The 24,851-nt window shown below is 47.9% G+C and overlaps 1 protein-coding gene across 1 annotated transcript in view; it reads left to right on the top strand.

Moving 5' to 3' along the window:
• ccdc186 (coiled-coil domain-containing protein 186) overlaps positions 1-23,668 on the top strand; it is a gene marked incomplete at its 5' end in the record, with an annotated part of 31,606 nt that extends 7,938 nt beyond the window's left edge. The window contains 12 exons of the mRNA XM_080835238.1: positions 1,132-1,344; positions 1,829-1,948; positions 3,701-3,805; positions 4,931-5,029; positions 7,109-7,195; positions 7,766-7,908; positions 9,242-9,497; positions 10,102-10,291; positions 12,756-12,878; positions 13,445-13,667; positions 19,522-19,741; positions 22,480-23,668. Coding sequence (XP_080691364.1) covers positions 1,132-1,344; positions 1,829-1,948; positions 3,701-3,805; positions 4,931-5,029; positions 7,109-7,195; positions 7,766-7,908; positions 9,242-9,497; positions 10,102-10,291; positions 12,756-12,878; positions 13,445-13,667; positions 19,522-19,741; positions 22,480-22,563 — 1,863 coding nt within the window. The 3' untranslated portion in view covers positions 22,564-23,668. The remainder of the gene's footprint in view (positions 1-1,131; positions 1,345-1,828; positions 1,949-3,700; positions 3,806-4,930; positions 5,030-7,108; positions 7,196-7,765; positions 7,909-9,241; positions 9,498-10,101; positions 10,292-12,755; positions 12,879-13,444; positions 13,668-19,521; positions 19,742-22,479) is intronic.
• Between the last annotated feature and the right edge of the window lie 1,183 nt (positions 23,669-24,851).

The raw sequence follows: 24,851 nt of genomic DNA, 5'->3' as shown, positions 1-24,851 counted from the left end.
GTGTGTGTGTGTGTGTGTGTGTGTGTGTGTGTGTGTGTGTGTGTGTGTGTGTGTGTGTGTGTGTGTGTGTGTGTGTGTGTGTGTGTGTGTGTGTTTGTGCTCCTGTAAACTGAAGCTCTCAGTCTCTCTGGGGTCTTCACCTGTAGCCTGCTGCTCTGAGACCTTGTTGCGTTTGAGTGTTGTGTTTGACTTGGCCAGCACTGCTCCGAATGCTTCTCTCTCTCGGTGGGATCTGTACACACACACACACACACACACACACACACACACACACAACCTTACACACCTACACACCTGTGAGAGACCTCTACAGCATTCAGGCCAGCTGGCACATGGCACAACTCCCAAACCAGTCCAGTCAGGAAGTGAACTGTGAGGCCGGACGTGCCAATCCGTGCCCTTTCCACCAGCTCATCAGTCACACACACTGACCCTGTATATGGAAGGTAGAGGCCACAGCCTTCATCTTGTTCCAAGTCTCAGGAAACACACAAGCATACAGACTGAGTGACATTCTTTAACCCTGAGCCCCCTGTATTACATGACGTTTGATAACGTTCGGACCCTTGCTGGCTCCAATCACATACTGGCTTAGGCCACAGCCTTTAGGATAGAATTGTTGTAGGACTCTAGAGGAAGAATGATCGCTAACCCAAAGACAAATTCATTACAGTAACTGCTTTGCCACAGAAGCCTGTGCCTTTAGCATATTTGCTTTTGGATCATGTTGAAGCGCTGGCTAGCAGAGAGGTCAACTTGGCCTGAAGGGCCCATTGACGCTCTTTCAGAAGTCAGCACACAGTGGGCAGATGACTGCTCGTGAAACTGTTATGGGAAGAATGATTTCAGAATTATGATAAAGAAAATACGCGATATGTAGTCTCAAAGGGTACATTGTTTGAATTATGTCAACACCCATGTTTACACTGATGTGTGGTGTGTGTGTGTGTGTGTGTGTGTGTGTGTGTGTGTGTGTGTGTGTGTGTGTGTGTGTGTGTGTGTGTGTGTGTGTGTGTGTGTGTGTGTGTGTGTGTGTGTGTGTGTGTGTGTGTGTGTGTTGGGGTGGGAGGTTCAGCACACTACTGATTGACGAAGTGTAACTTCTGGTCTGTGTCCCTGTTTCTGTCCCAGGCGAATAAAAAATGTGAGGAGGCGCGTCAGGAGAAGGAGACGATGGTCATGAAGTACGTGCGGGGCGAGAAGGAGGCGCTGGACCTGCGGCGTGACAAGGAGCAGCTGGAGAGGAGGCTAAGGGAAGCCACCCGCGAGGTGGACAAGCAGGCTCTCCGTGGCAACCAGCTAGCCCAGGACAAGGGACGCCTGCATCAGTTGCACGAAGTGAAGGTGCTCCTCGTGGTTGCCATCATCCTCCTCCTCCTCCTTATTCCTCTTCCTTTCCATCCTTCTGCCACCTTCCCTCCTCTTTCTTTCTCCCCCTACTGTCACTTTCGTATCTTTATTGACAACTTGTTCTTGTTCCTCTACTTTCTGTTTCTGTGAACTCCTCTTCTTCCGTGTCTCATCTTGACTGTCTAAGCCGTCTTGAGGACATGCATGAAAGGGTCAAGTGGAGTGTCTAGCCCCTTTTTTCTGCATGCAGATTTTAGATAACAGTATGGTCTTGTCAGTCGCTATACACAAAGGCCAAAGCGTCATTGATGTCTAAAATGTATCTAGTAATCCTGGATTTAGACCAGGATTTAGAGTGTTCTATTTGTGAATCTGATGACTTACAAGATGTCTGTTTCTCTCTCCTTTTTCTCTCTCTCTCTCTCTCTCTCTCTCTCTCTCTCTCTTTCTCTCTTTCTCTCTGCCTATGCGACTGCAGGAGACTGAAGTGAACCGTCTCGCGCGCGAGCTTGAGAAGGTGAAGGAGGAAATCAACTCCCATCTCATCAAAGTCAAGTGGGCTCAGAACAAGCTGAAGAGCGAGACGGACGCCCACAAGGTACTCCACCACTGTCAGCACACACTCCATCAGGGAGATGATGGCCAACCCCAGCCTTCCACTCCGCACACTGTCTGATCAGCGCAGGTGTACACACTGATTGGTGCACACTGCATGATCCTTCACCCAATCAGCCATAATGATGATTATGTCAAATATAACCTGAATGAAACTAAAGGAGTTAGTTTTGGTAATGGACGAATGGTTCTGACACAAATACTGTAACTGCACACTGAATAAGATCTGTTATCATTCTAACCCTGGCCCCAGGTTATGTTTCTTAGGAGTGCTCATCGATAATATCCAGACTCCAGACAGTGAATTAGTGTATCAGTAGCTTTGCTTTTCTCCATCAGTTGCTGTAAAGCATACTAGACTATAAGTAGTCTCACTAAAACCTGGTTCACTGTGCTGCTGTCATCCTTTCAAAATCAGGTTATACCAGACTTCCTTGTACACCTATGTTCCTGTAAGCCTGCATATCCTGCTGGTAAACACAGCCAAACAATGAGGCTTCCCCTCAATACAAGTCCAATACCTTGTAAGAGGAAGAAATGCACTCTTTCTTAGATCAGTCAGACTGGTTTTTGGCCTACCTTAGCCTCGCTGTTGGCAACGCTCTTGCTGTGGAGGTCAGAGGTTATGTATATTTTGTGACGACAGGTGTTTCTCCACAGCCTGCATTCTTAGTGTAAAGCCAGCATCAAGCACAGTCATTGCGAAAGTAGCTAGAACTCTCTTTATCTGGCCTTATTTCACCTAATTTGTGTCTGAAGCCAACTGTCAATGAATCGCACAACAGGGTAATGAAAAATTGCCTCTCCTGGGTAGTTCTCTTGAGGTGCCACACTTCATTTCTATGAGTGCAGCTGTGCTGAACCACAACCTGCGTAATCAGAAAACAAATAGAAAATAAAGAAAATAAAAGTAAAAAAATTAAAAATAATGATTCTGTCTCTTCCCCGGTGTTAGACTCGCAGGCAAGTTTCTGAGGAGTTGAAAAGTTGAGAAGTTCTGTGCCCATGGGGGCGGTGAAATGCCAGAACTTGTGAAACAACATTAAGTCGGCAATTTTGCCCCGTTAATGTGTTTATCGCAAGTAATTTTCATTTCTGGTGCCTAATAAGAAACGGGAGTGCTTTCTTTCGCTGCGGATGCACTCTGAAAATTGTGAGAAAAGGAGAAAATGTTGTGTTGACTGTCGCCATTAGGGGGTTGCGAGTCTCCCAAACGGTTTGCTTGGAGATCATTTGTCTGTTTCCATGACAGGCACAAAATTGTTTTCCGTTCGACTGTTTCGCTGCATGAGGCAGCAATCATGGCTCCGTAGTTATGTTTTCATAAAAAAAAAATTATTTTGTTTAGTTTTTTTTCTTTGCATGATGTATCACCAGTGGAATGTCATTTGGAGAAGTTTTAAGTTAACTGACTTTTGCTAGAAGTTTCTCTCATTAAAGGGCTGTGCTTTCTAAATGGGATGCTGCTCGAAAAGGTTCCACTTAAGAGAATCCATCTAGTTGAGGAAGTCATGTGGGTCAGGGCCAGCTGTCTTTGTCAGAATGTAGGTCACCTTAAGATGTTCTGACTCTGTAAGTGATTACCTCCCTGTAGCTCATCTTATGCAGCTTGCTCTTAACAAAACCAAAGTTCCCTTTGAAACCACATACTAGTAATGTTACTCAATGTTTTCAGTAATGGCATCTGCTGGGGGGGAAATAGATGTTAATGTCCATCCTCCATTTTGGTCAACAGGAGACGAAAGACAAGCTCAAGGAGACCACCGCCAAGCTGACCCAGGCCAAGGAGGAGACGGAGCAGATCCGCAAGAACTGTCAGGACATGATCCGGACTTATCAGGTGACTGCTTTGATCACATCACCAAAACCACTTTTCAATGTTCTATAACTCCCCATTATATTGTACTGCATTGGAATTTTTTTTTATGCTTTATTAAAAATAAAGTTGTCCTCCGAAGAGGGGGGGTGGTGGTGGGATTTTTTATTTTTTTTTAAATACATAAATACAAAATATGTGACCGCTGCTGGAGGAAGACTAGTGGACAGGCAGGCAGTCAGTCAGCTGGGGGGGGGGACACTGGGTGGCTCTTGTTTGAAAGACAATAAGCTTTGTCTAGTAACTGATTTGTGTTGTAGAGAGAGTCAGTGATTAACAAAAGAAAAGCTGTGTGAGATGGTTCAGTAACACACTAAGTGCAAGAACATATGAAAGTGTTGACTGAGATTTCATTCAGCTGGTTTAATGAGCGGCTAGTTTCAAGCAAAGCTAAAGTGTGAGTCTCCCAAGGGCTCAAACCCATGCACGGTACTGCACAAAAATCCCAAGCAACTGTGATTGTTGTAGTCTTGAGGAGTGAAGTGTATGTTGGTGTCATCTGCACTTCATTCTAATCCCTGTGGAATTTTGGACTCTAAGTGGTTGTTTCCTGTACCTAGGGTTACCCATTTCTTTACCTGTTGGTGAGGATTGGTTAACTGCTTCCAAAATATGCATCCTCAATTTGAATGGTGCCTTAATATAAGCTCTTGAAAACCTTGTTTTGTTTACTCCTTCTGTCATTGCACCAGTGATGATGTATGCACACACTGGATAGCCAAGGCTTGGTGCCCATGTTGTTCTCACCACTCTAGCTTCTAACATGTTGTTGTTGTTGTTGTTGTTGTTATTAGTGTTATTATTATTGTTGTTGTTGTTGTTAACAGTCATGGATGTAGACAAGATGCTACGGATTTGAGGATCAGAGCTTTTATTTCTGCATATAAAATAATGTTGTTAGCCATTGGCCACTGGAGGGCAGGAGGGAGCTTTGCTAATTAATCTGTGGCTCCCAAATGATCTGGATGCATTCATTGTCAAAATATGACATTAAAAGGAGCCATTCATTTCACCTAGGCTCCTTTGACAGTCATGAGGAAATGAATAGCTTTTCTAATTAATCTGTTCTTTCTTCTGTCTCTCTCATAGGAATCTGAGGAGATCAAGTCGAATGAGCTGGATGCCAAACTACGAGAGACAAAAGGTGAACTGGAGAAAAACAAGCAGGAGCAGACAGACCAGTTTGAGGTTAGTTATAAGCACGCACACATGCACGCACACACACTCACACACACACACACACCCTTACTCTGCCCCTCTCCTTTTCTCTCCCCCTCTTTCCCTTGCTCTCATTTTCTCAAACCTCTATCACTTTTATCTGCATACCCACTCACATACTCTCTCACATACTCTCTTACACACTCACACACACACACACGCTCACACACACGCTCACACACACACACACACACACACACACACACACACGCGCTCAAACACACTCACACACTCACACACTCACACACACAGACCCCATTTCAGCAGCAGTGCCCCACATTTTCCCGCGGCGAATCCGACCATGGAAGACTGTCGTGCTCCCCTCCTCACCCGTCTCTTACACCAAACAAGCCCAGGATGCTGGTCGGTCATGTCTGCTCTGCCACTTCTTCCATCCTGACCCCTCCCCCCCCTCTGCGACACGCTTCACCACCACAGTGCCCGTCCGCCTCCGAGTAACCTGCCTGCAGAGAGCCTCAAAGCAGGGCGCCCAGGGGTGACGGGCGGTGATGGTGCACCCGGTCAGAAGGGACTCCTTCAGACTCGCGATGCCATGACAGGACTCATCCCCAGTGCATTTAGAATTATAGATTTAGTTCATTTTGCCTTGCCATTGCCGCTGCTACACTTGTGTGTGTGTGTGTGTGTGTGTGTGTGTGTGCTAATGAGTCTTGCGTAAGTGGGTGATTTTCATCACATTTTCCACAAGCGCGGTCTATTTCTGAGCAGAAGCAGGGCACTGTGTTTTGTTGCACACGCTCTCTGTCCGCGCTCATCCACAGGCAGTGCTGGCCTGACCGGCGAGCTCCTGTATCATATGGGAGACTTGGTCACCATGGAGCTCCTGTATCATATGGGAGACTTGGTCACCATGGAGCTCCTGTATCACATGGGAGACTTGGTCACCATGGAGCTCCTGTACCATATGGGAGACATGGTCACCGTGGAGCTCCTGTACCATATGGGAGACTTGGTCACCGTGGAGCTCCTGTATCATATGGGAGACTTGGTCACCGTGGAGCTCCTGTACCATATGGGAGACTTGGTTGCTGTGGAATGGTAGTGTACAGATGCGGGGGTGCAGGGGGGTAGGAGTGGCTGTGGGTCCTGCAGGTGGGGAGGAGGAGGGCAGAGTGCAAAGTAATTTCCCCAGGGGCACTTGAGGGGACTATAAATAGCCATGGGTCTTTTGTGGACATTGCTGACCACAGCAGTGGACATAAACAGACACACACACACACTCTCTCTCTCTCTCTCTCTCTCTCTCTTTCTCTCTCTCTTTCTCTCTCTCTCTCTGGCACACTCACACAAACACTTTTATACAGATCCACACCCTGTAATCAGACTTCACCAAGTGCTTTGTTGCCATGGCAAACTGGTTCTAGAAGTCCAGAACCTGTTTATTTTGGTGACTTGTTTGTTTGTTGATTTGTTAGTCTGTTTGTGTTTGTGTTTATTTGCTTTAAGTCATTATGCAGATGTATACCCCCTGCTGCCTTTGATTTGCTTTCCCACTGGCGGCTGCCCGACTGAGATAGCGGAGCGACTGTGAGCGTGGGCCCACCTTCTGCTCCGCTCCTCCTCCGTCCTCCTCCTCTCCCTCCTGTTCTTTCCTCTTCCTTCGTCACCGCTCCACTCCTCTACTCCCTGTTTTGGCGGATGTGATGAACACCTGGTTACCTGATACAGAGAGTGTGTGTGTGTGTGTGAGGGGGTGAGGGGGTGTGTGTGGGGGGGGCGCAGGAAGAGGCTGCTTACGTCGGAGTTTTTGAGAGTTTTATCAATGAGTGCCGCACACGCACACCTCTGCGTAATTAGTCCCATTAGCATTTTCATTTCCCGCATTAGCGTTGCCTAGCATGAGCCGCTCAAGCAAGGCTGATGAATGGAGACGAATTGATGAGGGGTGGAGAGGAAGGTTGAGTGAGGAGGGGGGGGGGGGGTGAATGGATGCTGAAAGAGCCAGAATTGTGTATTGATATCCAATGTGTCTTGTGTGTGTGTGTGTGTGTGTGTGTGTGTGTGTGTGTGTGTGTGTGTGTGTGGTAGATGTACCAGCACAAGGTTAAAGAGTTGGATGACCTGAAGAGGACCTTTAAGGAGGGCATGGATGAGCTCACAACACTAAGAACCAAGGTAGGTGTGTTTTTATATATATATGTGTGTGTGTTTTTGTGTAGCATTTAAATTGATCTTTATTTGGGTTGTATATGTGTGCGTGTGTGTGTGTACTTGTTTGTCTAGCCTTTAAAGTGTTCCTCATTATCTGGAGTCTTCAGTGTCCGTGTGTACGGAGAAATTGAGTGATAATTGAGCTGCAATCATGCCATGTGATTGTGGTTATATCGTGCGTGAAATGACTGTGTGGGTGAAGACATGTGTGGCCCCATCATGTGAATGTTAATCTACACATTTACTCTAAACTCTGAACTCTCTCTCTCTCTCTCTTTTACAATTATCCTTCTCTCTCTCTATCTCTCTCTCTCTCTCTCTCTCTGTCTCATTCATGCTGCATCTCATTTCTCTTCTTTGCTCTTCATCTCCATTCCTTTCTGACCCATGACTCAATCTTCCATCTCCCCTTTTTATCTCATTATCTCTACATTCACCATCTCCCTCTCCCTCCCTCCTTTCCTCGCTCTCTTCCCCCCTCTCTCTGTCTCACTTCCTCTTTCTCTCCACCTCTCTTCTCTGTCGGTGTGCTAGGTGAAGTGTCTGGAGGATGAGCGCCCACGCTGGGAAGATGAGCTGACTAAGTACAGAGAGATCATCAACAGGCAGAAGGCCACCATCCAGACGCAGAAAGAGAAGCTGGGGGACATCCAGAGACTAGAGGACCAGCACCAGAGGTGAGACCAGCTGTCTGTCTGTCTCTCTCTGTCTGTCTGTCTCTCTGTCTCGCTCTCTGTCTGTCGCCCTGTCTGTCTGTCTGTCTGTCTGTCTGTCTGTCTCTCTGTCTCCCTGTCTGTCTTTCTGTCTCTGTCTTTCGGTCTCTGTCTGTCTGTCTCCCTGTCTGTCTTTCTGTCTTTCTCTGTCTGTCTCTCTCTGTCTGTCTGTCTGTCTGTCTGTCTCTCTGTCTGACTGTCTGTCTGTCTGTCTGTCTATCTGTCTGTCTGTCTCTCTGTCTGTACCGGTGTCTCTCTCTCTCCAAGTCCCTACTTGTTTCTCTCTCACTTTGTACTTCTCAGAGGTGTAACATAAAGATTCCTTTGCCAATCTTCCATGTGTCCTTGGGAACTCGCTCCCACTACTCGAGCACCTCTCCTTAGCTTGTGATGTGACCGGTCTGTGTGCACATCTGAGGGGGGGAGGGGGGGGGGGGGGTCATGCTGGTTTATGGTCGTCTTCCTGTGGCAACTGTCCAAATCAGTCCTGCGAGTGCTGTGTGGGGTGTAATGGGGTCAAAGTTGCACTGCTCTGTAAAGGCCATAGGAGACACGGAGGCGGACCGCCGAGAGAGGGGGACGAGGGTGGATCTCATCCATTCAATCCTATAATGCCATTTACCATTCAATTACTGTCTGGAGATGGAAACAGGGCGAGAGGTATTCATTTTCAGTGGTGCTGAGGCATAGAAACCGAAGTTGCTTAATCGCTTAACTTTTGCTTAAGAGAGCTAAAAGCAATTAGAGTGAAATTCATTCATAATTCAAATGAGTCTTTGGCATGGCCTGCGTGCCACTGCAGACTCCATCTTAGGAATGCCTTAGAGGCGGAGGCTTAAAGGATAGTGGCAAACCTGAAGAGTGGAAGGTGATTGAGGAGAGTGATCAGTCCAAGGCGTCACTACTTAAGGCTGATGGATCTAACCTGTCCTGTCCTTTCTCCTGCCCCCGTCCATAAAGAAACAGCAGGACCTGCACCGGTGGGACGAACGTTGCGTTAGAAATGTAAAATAGATAATGGGCATTTTAAGAGCCAATATCAAAAGATGTTTATGACCCATATAAGCTCTGATATATTAGAAAAGAGGTAGATGGAGGAAAGGAAGGGATGGAAAAGTGTTTCATTCTTTTCTTTCTTTCATATCCTTCCATCATCCATCTCAGACTCTTAACAGGGCCTGATGCCTGGAGAAGAGGTAGCTGATAGATGGAGTGGCGTTTTCATTCATTAACATTGTTTTCATGTCCTCTCCTCCTCTTCCCCCCCCCCCCCCCTCTCCCCCGGGTCTGTCCTCAGGGATGAGCAGGACCTGGTGTCTCTGCGGGAGGAGGTGGACAGCCTGAACGGGCAGATCACGGACCTGCAGCGGGACGTGCAGGGCAGCCGGACGCGCGAGGCCGAGCTGCTGGGCTTCACCGAGAAGCTGACCAGCAAGAACGCCCAGCTGCAGTCGGAGAGCAACGGCCTTCAGGCGCAGCTGGACCGCCTGACTGAAGAGTGCCGCGAGCTCAAGGGGAGGCTGGAGGACACCGAGAGGGCCCTCGCTGAGACGGTGTGTGTGTGTGTGTGTGTGTGTGTGTGTGTGTGTGTGTGTGTGTGTGTGTGTGTGTGTGTGTGTGTGTGTGTGTGTGTGTGTGTGTGTGTGTGTGTGTGTGTGTGTGTGTGTGTGTGTGTGTGTGTGTGTGTGTGTGTTGAAGTGTTTGGAGGACACAGTGAGGGCCCTCATCCAGACTGTGAATGGGGTGTGTGTGTGTAGAGGGGTGTGTGTGTGTGTTATACATAAATGTGTTTGTAGGTGAGTGAGCTAGAGAGAGAAATACTCCCATCGTTAATAGCCATCAGACGCCATGTTTGTTAAAGACGCTGCTCTCTCTCTTTAATCTTGGTGTATTTGTCCTGTATTTTCTATTTTGGTCAGTGTAGGCATAGGTAGACTGAAGGCCTTAATGATTATATGTGTGTATTGAAGTCGCATACCTTTTGACTCTTTGAGAGCTTGCTTGACACAGAAATAGTCTAGTTTGTATATGTGTATAGGTATGTATCCTGACTAACGTGTGTGTGTGTGTGTGTGTGTGTGTGTGTGTGTGTGTGTGTGTGTGTGTGTGTGTGTGTGTGTGTGTGTGTGTGTGTGTGTGTGTGTGTGTGTGGTTTAGGCAGCAAAGCTGAAGCGTGAGGAGCAGCACCATGTGGAGGAGGTGCGGGCCCTGCAGGCGGAGCGCTCGAGCCTGCAGGCGGAGACGGCGCAGCTGAAGACCCGTGTGGACGAGCTGAGGGACGAGCTGGTCACGCAGAAGAGGAGGCAGGCCATCAACATCAAAGACCTCACCAAACAACTCTCACAAGGTCAGAGAACACACAGACACTCAGCAATGTCTTAACACTGCTTAGAACCTCACCAAATGACTCATACAAGGTAAGAAAACACGCAGACCTTTAGCAACGTCTTCAGACTGCTTAAACCGCTGCTTAAAACCTCTTAGAAGCTTATAAGGAAGTACACTAAAAAAAGACAAGTTACTTAGAATGAACTATGACATGCGTCTTGCATCAGATAAGAACCTCTTGAAGGAGTGTCAGTGGTTTCATCAAGAGTTAAACAAAAACTCTATAAACGAATTAGCTGATATGGTTAATAAGAAGCTTACTAAACTTCTGGCACCGAAACGCCATTACCAGCTCTGTTGTCTTTACAAAGGCAAAGCTCTCAAAATAACGTTTCAGGAGACCACACTAATCCAAGTACTGTTCAAAAACTCCCATCACACACACACACACACACACACACACACACACACACACACACACACACAGCCTGATGAGTGTTGGGCACAGAGGGCTGCGATAAGAAGCCTGATTTCATCCGCTCTCATCGCTGTGTGGTGGTGCGGCCCTGTATCCGGAGCTGTAAGGAGGCTCTGTAATGAAGCGAGCGACACTCCTGATCCCCTCCCCAAAGACACCCCCACACCCTTCTGCCCCCCAAGCCCCCCTGCTGTTATTTGTAATTACTGAGCCATATTGATGCTCTTGGGGGGGGGGGGGGGGATATACTGGCACGCATCTCTGCACACAGATAGAAAGCCAGACAGACACACACAGGACAGATACAAAGATAGAGAGACAGGCCATAAGCAAAAGAGAGACAGAGTAAGAGAGCGAGAGAGACACACACACACAGCTAGTGTGTAAGAGTGAGAGAAAGAGAGGGAGGTAAAGTGAGTCAGATAGTGTCTCCTTCACACAGAGAGAGAGAGAGAGAGAGACAATTAGATAGTGTCTCCTTCACAGAGAGAGAGAGAGATAGAGATGGTGAGTCAGCTAGCTTGGCAGGTCTGCTGGAGAGAATAAAGAGTAATTTAAAGGACAGCAGGATGGCAAAGAGGGCAGAAGTGCTAGTTTTGGTTGGCAGGCGCAGACAGGAAATGACAATAATGAATATACAGGCATGTGAACGGGAGAGAGAGAGAGAGAGAGAGAGAGAGAGAGAGAGAGAGAGAGAGAGAGAGAGAGAGAGAGAGAGAGAGAGAGAGAGAGAGAGAGAGAGAGAGAGAGAGAGAGAGAGAGAGAGAGAGAGAGAGAGAGAGAGAGAGAGAGAGAGAAGAGAGAGAGAGAGAGAGAGAGAGAGAGAGAGAGAGAGAGAGGAGAGAGAGAGAGAGAGAGAGAGAGAGAGAGAGAAATGAAGGGCGTGAGAAAGGGACGACAGTGGGAAGCAAGGGATCAGTGGACAGATAGACACTAGAATTGTTTAGAGGGCAGAAGGACTCCTCTTCCGTGAGATTCGGGAAGGGAGGGATAGAACGAGGAAAGGAAAGAGACAGAGAGGAGCAGCGAAGAGGAGACATGTTAGGGATTAACGGATCAAGATAGGAGAGGAGCTGAGGGGTGCAAACACTTTTCCATTCACAGCTTGAGCCGTTCAGGAGGAAAATGGAGAGAGATACGGAAGGAGGGAAGATTACAGAGCAGAGAGAGAAGAGCCTTCAACACAGGAGAGATGGAGGGAGAGAGAGAGAGAGAGAGAGAGAGAGAGAGAGAGAGAGAGAGAGCGAGAGAGAGTGAAAGATGGATGGATGGATGGAGGAGAGAGCCTGGGGAACTTGTACTTAGTTCCTTTTGCAGTTGGGGGCGGACAGAGTTGCATACAGTACGTGGAGGTATTTTTGAACAGGAACTATTTCAGGCGCCTGCTACTCTCAGGGACCCCTGCAGTCTCTCCTCCATCTCCCGGCCCCGCACCTGGGACTGGCTGTAAGAGCCTTTAATTGACCTTGTTTGACACGATTGGTGGATGTGTTCCCCGGGGGAGACAGGCTGTTATATAGGCCCATAAGCCTAATGCCATTACAGGGGAATGGAAGTCTTGGGGGGACTGAGGAGGAGGAGGTAGTGAGCAGCAGTGAAGGAGAAAGACATGACGTAGTGTATGGCATGGGCTGGTGTAAAAGTACTCTCCCCCTCTGTCTCTCTCTATCTAGCTATCCATCTATCTCTATCTATGTACTGTATGTCTCTCTCTCTCTCATGTGTAAAAATACTCAAGTTGCTGGGAATCTTTTATTTGTTTGGTATGGTGCTCCTCCTGGTCTCTACATTGCTGAGATAGTTTGTGTAATATGATTACAAAGTCACCTTTGTAGGAGTCCTTGAGCATTGTGAGTTGTGATTGTTAAAGTGTTTTTAAAAGTCTCTCTCTTTCTATCTTTGTGTGTGTGTGTGTGTGTCGGTGTGTGTGTGTGTGTGTGTCGGTGTGTGTGTGTCGGTGTGTGCGTGTGTGTGTGTGCGTGTGTATGTGTGCGTGCACACACAGCAAGGAAGAGGCTGGATCAGATGGAGAATGGGGGATGTGACCGGGACGTCAGCAGCATGGGAAGCCGCTCCAGCTCGTCAGGTATCGAGGCTCCATCCCATCTGACTACATTACCCATAATCCGTCAGTATGCACCCAAATGAATGTGTCAAAACCCTGTTCTTTGGCTTTTATGCAACATCTCAAACAGCAAAACATCTAGTCCAGATTCTTTCTTGTGTGAAAGTTGTGAAGACCAGGCTGATAGGATGGCACAGATCCCCTGCTTAGCTTTGCAGCTGTTAGAGCCATTATCAACCTTCAATCTTTTCTATTGAGTGCCATCACCACAGCTTTTCCCATGAAAGTGATTGTAAAGGGTGAGAATGGGAGCTCCTCTTGAGAAAATTGCCATCTAATCTCTATCTCTTTTTTTTTGTTTCTCTCTTATTCTCTCTTTCTCTCCCTCGTTCAATCATCCCCTTTCTCTCACTCCTTTGGTTTTGTCCTCTAACATCCCTACCGTCCTGCTCGTTTTCCGTCTTTCTCTCCCTCCCTCCCTCATTCATTCATCCCTTCTCTCTCACTGCCTCGCTTTCTCTTCCCTCATCTCTCCATTCCACTAACCTTTCCCTCTCGTGCTCCATCTTTCTCTAACTCCCTTCATCCCTCCATCCCTCCCCATCTCCCACGCCGTCTCTCCCGTCTAGGCTCACTGAACGCCCGCGGCAGCAGCACGGACGACCGCTCGCCGGAGAACCAGTCAGGCGGCCCGGCGGTGGTGGTGGTGGACAGCTTCCCCGAGGTGGACAAGGCGGTGTTGGTGGAGCGCATCGTGCGCCTGCAGAAGGCCCACGCCCGCAAGAACGAGAAGATCGAGTTCATGGAGGACCACATCAAGCAGCTGGTCGAGGAGATCCGCAAAAAGACAAAGTGAGTCCACGGGGCGAAGGAGTGGAGAAAGGGAGAGAGAGATGAATGGAACACAGAAGAGAGAGGAGACGACCTCCCATGTTGTCTTTTCCGGTCGCCCTTGCTTTGACACCAACACACACATTGCTTTTCTGTCTGGAGATTTTTTTGATTTCTTCTGTCTCTATTTTTGACTTTCATTTTTGTGCTTTTAAGTACTTTATGATAAAGCCGCTCCTTGGCGTTGTGACAATATACGCACAGCTGTAGCTCGAGGCTTTATTCTTTTCCCCTTTGAAATGAGTTCCCATAAAGGCAAGTTTGAAAACAAACAAACAGGGTCTAGACGGCATCTGTAGGCCCCGGCCTGCTTCAGGTCAGCTTTGGCCATTACGGTCCCCTCCTTGTCGTCGGCAACCGTTTGTCCCTTTGTTGGTTTGTCTGTCTGTCTGTCTCAAAGGGAGTCACAGACGGGAGCCATCGCTCTCCCATGCAGGCAGGAGACATCTTTTCAAGATAGTTCATGTTTTTTGTTTGTTTTGTTTTGGTGTTCTGACACATCACATCTTCTCCTCTTGTTTGTTTTTTTGTTTTTTTTTGTCGCAGCAGACTCACAAATCCTGTTTGACAGTTTCCCTCAGACAATGGCAATTGGCCGCCCTTCATTTAAAACAAGTCACGCATTCATAAACACATTTATACACACACACACACACACACACAGTCTTTGACAGCCCTACACTTATAAAGATTCTCACAAATACTCACACACACACAAACACTCACATACAACCTCACATTGCATACACACATACACTCCTTCACACACTACAGACCCATTCTGTCCACACACACACACACACACAGACACACACACAGACACACACACAGACACACACACAAACACACACACAAACGCACACACACACAGACACACACACAGACACACACACAGACACACACACAGACACACACACAGACACACACACAGACACACACACAGACACACACACAGTGGCCTTGTTGCTCCCTGGCAGCCCGCTCCAGAGCTAAGGCGCTCCGTGTTATTAATAGCTCTCTTCTGGGGAGAGCGAAAGGAGGAAGGGGGGTGCGTGATGCGTCAGCAGGGGTCCTGGCGACATCACATACATATTCATTGGCACCCCCTACCCACCCCAACCCACCCCAAAAACACCTAATCTGGCAGGCCACGCACACCGGCCTGACGCAGGAGCGACGAGATTAGACTCGCTCCATCACCATCACCACCACCACCAGCACCAATTCTTTTTCCTTTCTTTTTGGTCTTTCTTTCTCTTTGTTCTTTTTCACTCTGCTATTCCTTTTTTTCCATTTTTGTTGTTTTAGATTATTCAGTTTGAGTCCTTGCCATTGAGCTTCTCCTGCCACAAACCTGTCGAGTCTCCAAGCTTCTTTGTAGATAGGAACCCTCCATAGACGGCTTTACTCGTGTCCTCCCCCCTCTCCCCCTTCATCATCCATATGGGCCGCTGGCCTGACTTCCACCCCCCGCTAGCCCATTCATAATGCAGCATAGAATAGAGTGTCTCTTCAGTCGGGCCGTGCTCGTGTGGGTCCCCCAGACTTGGGCGCCAGCCCGGCGCTCCTTCTTCTGAGGCAAGTGGCCATGAGCTGGTGATGAAGAGAGGAACATTACCCAGACAGCCAAATGGGCCATGTTGGAAGTTTTTAAGGCCAGTTTCCTTGGCCGTGCCCATTAGCGGCGCCTCGTCAATGACAAAAACTACAGCATGAACTTGAATTAGTATGAGATGGGAAAAGTGCTACTGACTTTAGACTTAAGGTACCTGCCTGCCCGTGGCATAAAGTGTGTGTGTGTGTGTGTGTGTGTGTGTGTGTGTGTGTGTGTGTGTGTGTGTGTGTGTGTGTGTGTGTGTGTGTGTGTGTGGGTGATTCTGTATGCATGATATGTGTGCATCATCCACGGACTCAAAGACAGCCCCTGTGGGTGGAGGGTGACCTGCATGCACATGTAGCCCACGGCAACCAGTTTCCTCATATTCACGAATGCCAGCTGGCACAGAGGGCGTCCACACAGACCCTCCGCTCATGCCAGTCTCTGGTGGACGGCCAGCTCTGCCCGCTGTGCGCCTGGCATACAGCTGTGTGTGCCCAGTACTGCGGGCGTCGCCTCGGCCCTCCTCCACCAAACTCTGCTCTGGTGGGAGACGGTGCTTGTGTGTAGTGCATCTCTAAAGAAAAGTCATGTACATATCGTGTACACGGAACGTATGATCTTCACAGAGATGTCGTAGAAAAAGGTTCTCATCAGAACCTTTTAAGTAACTAAAGAGGAACTTTTATAAGGGTACTGTTCACCTTCTAGTTCAAACTCTAGAGAAGCATAACAATGGGAGAACTACTGGCAAGTAAATAATGCCAATTCAAAAAAAAATCTGATTTGATTTTGGTCTGTGAGTCTACTGGTAGTGCAAGATGAGTAGTCTGGGGTTGATCCTCATCCGCATGTGCTTATAGGCTTCTAGCGTGCAGTATCCGCTCTCGACGCCGCCTCCTCCTCCTCGACTCTCCCGCTGGGTGAGAATCAGGTCAGCCTCCGAAGCTCTCACACTGCCGCTCGCAGTAGGGGAGCAGAGAAAGAGGAAGCCCCAGGAAAGAAAAAAATGGCTGTCTCCCTTCCTGTGAAGCATCCATTAGGAAACGGCACCAGTTAATACTGGAGGAGGTGGAGCCTCGGAGGCTAATGGCTGCCAAAGAGTCTCTGTGGACCCTCCTAGCTAGACATGCATAACAAACTGTAGATTAGTCATCATGGAGAATAGAGGCCCTCTCTGTGTCCTTTGTTTTTTTTGTTTTTGCTTTTTGTTGTTTACAGTTGGCTCATTTAGTCTTGCCTCACCCCATAGCCTCCAGCAGCTAGCAAACTTTTTCTTACAAATTATTATTATTTTTTGTTTTGATGCTTTTTTTTGTGTTAAATACCATTCTGACGGGACTGGGCCCTGAAACGGACCCAAGGCCAGTTTGAGGTAAGATGTGTTGTTTTTGTGGTGTGTGTGTGTGTGTGTGTTTGTGTGTGTGTGTAGTGCTGTGTTCTCCCTTAATTTGTCTACTTTGGTTTGCTGTGTACTTGTTCCTCATTGTTATTCATGTGAATTTGCCTTAGGGGTTAAGTGTTAGTGCTCCATGTTAATTTGCCCAGTCTTAAACTTTCCCAGAGTTTGCCCCTGACAAAAAAAATCTGTTCCACAAACTCCTTGAACTCCTTAAAGGTTGTCCGGCCCATGGAACTTGGTATGCTACCAGCTGTCTACTTGGTCAAATACCTTGAGAATTTTGCAGAAGTTGAGACTCAAAAGAGCTCTTTCAATTGTTTGAGGACTAGAACTGATCAGAGTGGTCTTTAAGTGGATTTTGAGTCCTCTTGTAAAGTCACCATCTTCCACCACACCCCCACACACAAACATACACACACACACACACACACACACACACACACACACACACACACACACACACACACACACACACACACACACACACACACACGCATTCAGTGCATTAACCTACACTCAGTTTTTACAATCACAGTATGCACACACACTCACGCTTCAAGTTCACGTGCTTTATTTGTCACATACACGAACAAGTAGTGAAATGTAAAAACAGACGTCATACGCACCCGGTCACCCGTGGCAGATGCACAGACATACTTAAACACACAACTCTCGTCTAACCTGTCTCCCCCTCCCCGCTTTTCACTAGCCTCTATCCATCCCTCCATCCTCTTCTTCCTCCATCCTCTTCTTCTTCCCCCGCCTCACACAGTCTCTATCCATCTCTCCATCCTCTTCTTCCTCCCCCGCTCTTCACTAGCTTCTATCCATCCCTCCATCCTCTTCTTCCTCCCCCGCCTCACACACTCTCAATGGTTTTCGTGCTTCCTGTGCGCTTCATACCACAAGCACTCACCTCTCCTTCTCGCGGACCTCTTTGTGCAGACTAACAGCCCATCCAAGGGACCCCATTTAAAACACCCAAGTCCTTTCATTCCCTCCCTGTGCGTCATCGCGGGGAAACTAGGGAGAAGAAAAGACAGCCAAACAACAGAACGATCTACAGCGTGAGTGGCGTCCATCTCTGTTCCTCCATTTGGGCGTGGAAATGATTCACGACCACCACCACCTTATGGTTGAAATGAAGGCCGAGTGAAATGATGATGGCAGTAGTAATGATTTCGAATTATCTCTGTCGCAGAGCTGGTTCTGCCGTTCACCGTTAAATTGAGCCATTACCAGCGCAATTACCCGGCGCCTCGTTTGGCTTCGTTACTGTGTGTTTTATGTAAAGGCAGATAACACACTTAGACGTCATTGTTTATGCTTTTTATAACTTTCAAAACGATTTTTTGGGGAACTGCTATGTTTCCTGGCGTCAGTTATTTCTTGTTTGGCGAGTCCACCAGTAAAAGGTAACGGTGAGTTTCACCACAGTTTTAATCCCTCAATATCTTTTTGGCAGTTTCTGCCAATATCAGTGAAGAACTCTGGCATATCATCTCCCCATGATTACTTTTATTGAATGAGGAAGCACCTCACATTGGATCAGTGGTAACGATGTGCACCGTTACCAGAGGGTGGATATCGCAGACACGTTCCAGTTTCACAAGTCTGGAGCTTTCACCCACTTAATGCCTGGAGCTTCCGGTGTGCGTTCATGCGTGCGTGCGTGCATGCGTACGTGCGGAGAGCAGCCGGTCCTCCAGAGCAGGGCATGTAAATGAACATCCTGTGGCAAACTATATCGCAGGATGAGGAGGAGGAGACGAAAAAGAAAGCTCTCCAAACTACCCAGTCAGTCATGGCAGCCAGGGGAAGTGAGAGCTGGGCTAGAAAATGCATCATTAGTGATTTCTTGAGAGTCGGCTCAGTGAAGTGTGTGTTGGGGGGAGTGTGCGTTCTAAGCGAGAGTGTGTGTGTGTGTGTGTGTGTGTGTGTGTGTGTGTGTGAGAGAGCACATGGAGGCATATGAATGTATGTGGTGTGTATTCAGTGTATGCATAGTGCACAGTGTGTGCTTAGATGCTTTATGCTCTGTTTTGTGGATGTGTGTGTGTGGCCGTGCGTGTCTATGAGTGTATGTGAGGGCAGTAAAACTCCACGGAGTTGTCTTGTCCGTCTCTCTGATGTCTCTGGCAGAGAGGACTGCTGTCTGTAGGGACGCACACGGCCGAAAGAAGAGTAATTAAGACAGCCTTGACAGAAACCGTCAGCACACACACACACACACACACTAGTTCTGGCACACTCATCCACTCACTCTCTATATCTGTCACATTCATCCACACACACACACACACACACACACACACACACACACACACACTCACACACTAGTTCTGTCACACTCATCCACTCACTCTCTAGTCTGTCACATTCATCAACACACACACACACACACACACACTCTCTCTCTCTCTAGTACTGTCACACACACACACACACACACACTCTCTCTAGTTCCATCACACTCATCCACACACTCATTCATACTCATCCCTCTAGTTAAGAGGTCTCCCTGGCCCTCGTTCTCTTGTAAGACTGGAACAGTTATAGCCTCCTCTCTCAGAGCCCTTACTTATCCTCTTGTTAGATTCTCTCTCTCTCTCTCTCTCTCTCTCTTTAGCACTCCCTCCTTCACAGTGTGATGTGGAGGGGTGAGAAGAGAAGAGAGGTGTCAGATGATCTGTTCTGCTGTCATGTAGTGTGAAAAGGGGGAAACCTGTAGTGTAGATTGCTGTCTAATCAATCGCTCTCCCCATCCCTGTTTCCCTCTCTCTCTCTCTCTCTCTCTCTCTCGCTCTCTCTCTCAGGATCCTTCAGAGCTACGTGTTGCGGGAGGAGTCGGGGGCTCTGTCCACGGAGGCGTCTGACTTCAACAAGGCCACCCTGGGCCGGCGCGGGGGCATCATGGCCTCGCTGTACACGTCCCACCCAGCCGACAGCGGCCTCACGCTGGAGCTCTCGCTGGAGATTAACCGCAAGCTGCAGGCCGTGCTCGAGGACACGCTGCTCAAGAACATTACGCTCAAGGTGTGAGCACGCACATGTGTTATGTTGTATGAGTGTTGCAGTTGCATACACATAATCACACAGAGCACACACACAGTCTCAGAAATAAGCGCACATAACCACACACACACACACACACACACACACACACCCATACATACATGTGTTTTTGCCTGCACACACGTTCACATCCATACACACCTGCATACATGTACAAACCACAATCACAGCATCCTGTTTTTTGCTATTTTTCTACACCGCACCCACACTTACACACAAGGAAGAACATGTATAGCCTTTACCACACTCCACTCTCCACGTTTTTTACTCTATAGAATACCTAGAGTATAAACATGGACTTAAAACTGTACACAAAGTGTCTTCCACAGCTGCTAAAACGCTGTTCTGACACATTTAGTACACGCCTGGTCACATTTAAACACTCAAACACTTCCGTGCATAAACATATCATCTGTACACCCCCTCAGTCTTCTCTCCCGCGGTCAGGCTTTTCTGTGCCATGGTCATGTGTGTGTTTCGCCAGGTTGTTTGGTAGGTAGTCAGCCTGCAGCTGTCTGTGTCCAACCGCTTTACAACAGTGCAGACAAAGCCAGAGCTCACCACTCTCTCATGAGAGCCTGAAACATTGAGCAAGACCTCTCCTCTCCTTTTCTTTTCTCCTCTCCTCTTGTCTTTTCTTTTTTTTTCCCCTTTCCAAAACTAAGCAATAATTTGTACTGCCAAGGTGTGCAAACCCACTCCTCTCCTCCTCTCCTCTCCATTCTCCTCCTTTCTTCACCTCTCATTGCTTCTGCTCTCCTTTCCACTCCTCTCCTGCCCTATCCTCTCCTGTCCTATCATCTCCACGCCTCTCTCCTTTCCTCTCCTCTTCTCTCCCCTTCTCTGACGCCCCAAACTCTCTGGCAGGCCAGTAATCCAGGTCAGAGTCGCCCAGAGCCTCTCGTGGAGGAGAGAGAGCGGCACACCTGACTGGGAGAGAATTAATGGAGTTTGTGAGGGGGACGGTGTGTTGATGGTGAGAGCAGGGATCTGTAATGGAGGAGGACAGAGAAGGAAAAGGAGAGAGAGAGATGGGGAGAGAGAGAGGGAGAGAGAGGAGGGAAAAAGGTAGAGAAAGGTAGAGATGGATAGAGAGAGAGAGAAGGAGGGAGGGAGGGAGGGAGAGAGAGAGGGAGAGAGAGAGAAAGGGAGAGAGAAAGAAAGACAGAAAGAGAGAGGGAGGAAGAGAGAGAGAGAAAGGGAGAGAGAAAGAAAGACAGAAAGAGAGAGGGAGGAAGAGAGAGAGAGAAAGAGAAAGAAAGAGAGAATGCAGTGGCAGGATTAAACTCTAAGACATAGATGATGAGTCAATCAAACTCTCCTGTTCTGTAGAGGCTCTGCTTTATCCCTGCCCTAAGGTATCGCTGCCTTGTCCTCTCCTCATCTCTCTATATCTCTCTCTTTCCAACACACACACACACACACACACACACACACAATCACTCACTCTCTCTGGGGCAGATGTACTAACACCTAATATGGTATGTACAAACACACCACACATGGCTTAAACTGCATTCTGCTGCAAGGGCCCAGAATGACAGAGCTTTTTTCTCTTCATCTACTTCCCTTTGTGTAGATGCCGGCTACACTATTGAGTATGTTTGTTGTAGCTACACAAATACTCAGAATATAATTTTGTATGTGGTGTAGAATGACTGCTCTCTGTTTGATTTCCTGCCCGCTAAACTGTTAATTCTTGTAAATGTCGGTCGGTTGAATGACAGCCGTTCAGTTGCGGGCGCCACAAATTGTGGTTAGAGGACGGAGACATGCATTGATTACCCGATCAGCCTCAGGTTTAGAACATTCAGCGTGAAATGATCAAGCGTTGCGTGAGCTCTCTGCGGACTGACCAAGTGGCTGTTTGCACTGCGCTCTCTGCTGTATGTACATCTGCCCCCACAAACTCAGGCTGGCGCTTTCTCTCAGCCCCCCCCCCCTCTCCCTCCCTTCCTTCCAGTCTGTCCTTCTGTTCTGTCCTTAACTCTTCTCCCCCTCTGTTTGTGTGAGAGCACCAGAGCACACACACTCCCACTGTCCCTGGTCCTGTCACTGTCACACTCTCACTCGCTCTCTCTCCCCCTCTCTCTCCCGCCATCTCTCCCGCCATACTACAAAGCCACATTCCATTAACCTCCTGCCATTCTACACCACTGTCTGGGCCTCGCCGTATCAGGGCACGACACGTATTCCTGTAGAGGTTCATTGAAGTTCTTACCCCCCTTACGTATTAGAGCCCCTTTGGCATGCCTGCACACCAGGGAGTCAAGGGGACATGCCAATGGGCAATGCTACTCGCAGTTCTGGAAAGCAAGGATAGTGTTTACCTGGGAAATGAATACCAATAGGTAAGAGATGCCAATAACAAGGTCTGAATGCAGGATCAGCTTGGAAATGAAACATTTCAAGAGAGTTTCGTTCTGCCTGCTCCTGAGCAAGAGAGTCTGAAATATCACCTCTGTTATGTGGTTCAAGAGAAATGGCTTTCAGTTCTATTAGAAAAGTGCTCCTACCTCTTGTTTTGTTTCCTTTGGGTCTGGCTGCTGTTGGAGTGGCCAAATGCGTCATTGTGAGAGGCCTGTCTGTCTGACAAACTCCTGTCATTCAAATTCCTCTTTGCCTCAAATTCGCATTAACATGTCTCTCTCTCACTCTTTCCCTATCTCTCTCTGTCTTTCTTTCTTTCTTTGCAACAGGAGAACCTGCAGACTCTGGGATCTGAGATCGAGAGGCTAATCAAGCAGCAGCGTGAGCCAGAGGACAAGACTAGGAGGAAGTGACACGTGTTATGAATCCTGCCAGCAGGAAATTTCATTGTCAGAGCATGGAGTCAGAAGTACGAACAGTGATACACACCAAAAAGGACCAAAACGTTATGAAGAGCAACCATGATGTCCTCCGAGATTGAAGTCTGTCCAACTGCTATGGACTTGAACCTAACTGAGCCACACATGCACGATAAAACACACACACACACACACACACAGAAACACAGACACACACACGTGCAGAAACACACGTGTGACATACACTGCATGATTGATTCCAACTGAAGGAAAATACTCCAACTCCAACGTGCCAGAGCGCTGCTCGTTTCTCATTGGCTGACTTTTGTGAGGAACTGCTTGTCTGCAGCCAAACAGAAATGCCCCCCTCTTCCCAACTGCTCCTCAACCCCTTCACTGTCCTCCTTCTTCCTCCTCTTCATCTTCCTCTTCCTGCTCCCTACTTTCATTCCAGCTGAGACCCTGAAGTGCTCTCTCTCTCTCACACACACACACACACACACACACACACACACACACACGCACACACACACACACACACACATTCACACACACACACAGCCCAGATGTGAAACGGCCCTGGTGTTTGAATGTAGGGTGCCCACGCATTCTGATTGCCTGCACGGGGAGAAATCCAACAGCCTTGCTCACACAATGTGCTGCGAAATGGGCAGCAGCTGAAGTAGACCCAGTGAAGGTCGCCTTCCGAAGACACACACACACACACATCCCATAGACACACACACACACACACACACACACACACACAAACTTCGTACTTTCCTTCTGCCCAGCTGAATTCTGAAGGAATTGTAACTGTGTGATGTAGAAAAAATTATTTTCTTTTTCAGAAGCCCAATAGAAATGGCTGCAACTTCCTGCCTTTTTTTCTTCATTCTTAACTTGACCTTCATCTATCTAATACCTCTGTCCTTTTCTACTTATTTGTGTGTGTCTCGCTGTCTTTCTGTGTAAGGCCAGCAGGAAACACAGGGCTATGCTCTCTCTCTCTCTCTCCCCCTCTCCTTCTCCCCCTATTGCTATGATAAATAAGTGCCATACCACTGAATGTATGTGTTGGTACTAAAAGGCCATGTAAGGTTTGAAGTATGAAGTGAGAGAGAGAACTCCTAGAACTCCTGGTCTCCTACTCCCTCAGCTCTCATCAGTTCACTTCTCCAGACCATCTCTCCTCTCTCTCCTAAACTCAACACCCCCCCCATCCCAAAGCACTTAGCCCGCAGCCATGGTAATACATTGAATATCTACTCTCCAAAATTCCAGTATGGATGCTCACTGATAATGACTAATCGCTTGTCTTGTGTCCAGAGCTGCTCTTCAGTGAAGGAGTTTTTTTTTATTTATTCTGTTTCCCCTGCTGTGGGGATGAATGAAGGTGCACCAAAAGCATAATTGCTATTATTATTATTGAACCGCTACTGCTGTTGAGCGCCAGTGGTCTATGTCTGTATATCTGTCTGTCTGTCTGTCGGTCTCTCTTTTGTCTGCTCCTCACGTTGCAGAGCCCGCCATAAGAGCCTTTTTTATTTGTCTGTGTTTTTAAAGTTCACCTCCCTCCGTCTTTCTGTTGCCCCACCCCTTCCTCCTCCTCCTCCTCCTTGGTCTTCTCTGAGAGGAGGCAACATTGAAAACGCCCCAGCTGGGTTAAGACCCTCATAGGGGATAGGGAAGCAAACACGTTAAATTATCTCTTCTCTGTGCGGCTGGTTTGAAGATCACCTCTTGTAAATATTGAGGGCAAAAGTGCAATTCTCTTTTTTCTTTTGTTTTGGGCAGGGCTGCCTTTAATATTTTCACAGTGACGCATCTATGAGCTGTAGTCGCCCTGGTTACCTGCGATGGTAAGTTGCGCCCCTTCTTGAAGCAGAAACACACACACACTCAAATACAATGACTCTCTCTCTGACACACCCAAAGACAAGATCGCATTTACTTGACACTCACACACAAACACACATTCACAGATAACAGAGAACCTCCTGCACTCTTTCTAATAACATTGTCCTTCTTTTATATATACACACACACACTCACACAACCTCTTTCACTTCCAGTCAGCAGAGATGCTTTATTCATCTTGGAAGCTTCAGCGTAGCTATTCTCTACCGTCTCCAGAAGTCCCTTGCACACACCGTCACATATGCAGTCACCTGGAGTGAACCGAAGGTGACACTTCATTCACCTGTCTCCGTGGTTACTTTCCAGCCACCCCACTACCACAACTACCCCTCCATCACAGCGCATTCCATCAAGCCACCACC

The sequence above is a fragment of the Sprattus sprattus genome (genome assembly GCF_963457725.1).
Source record: "Sprattus sprattus genome assembly, chromosome: 3".
In the NCBI taxonomy this organism is placed as follows: Eukaryota; Metazoa; Chordata; class Actinopteri; order Clupeiformes; family Clupeidae; genus Sprattus; species Sprattus sprattus.
This window is presented reverse-complemented; position numbering and strand designations above follow the sequence as displayed.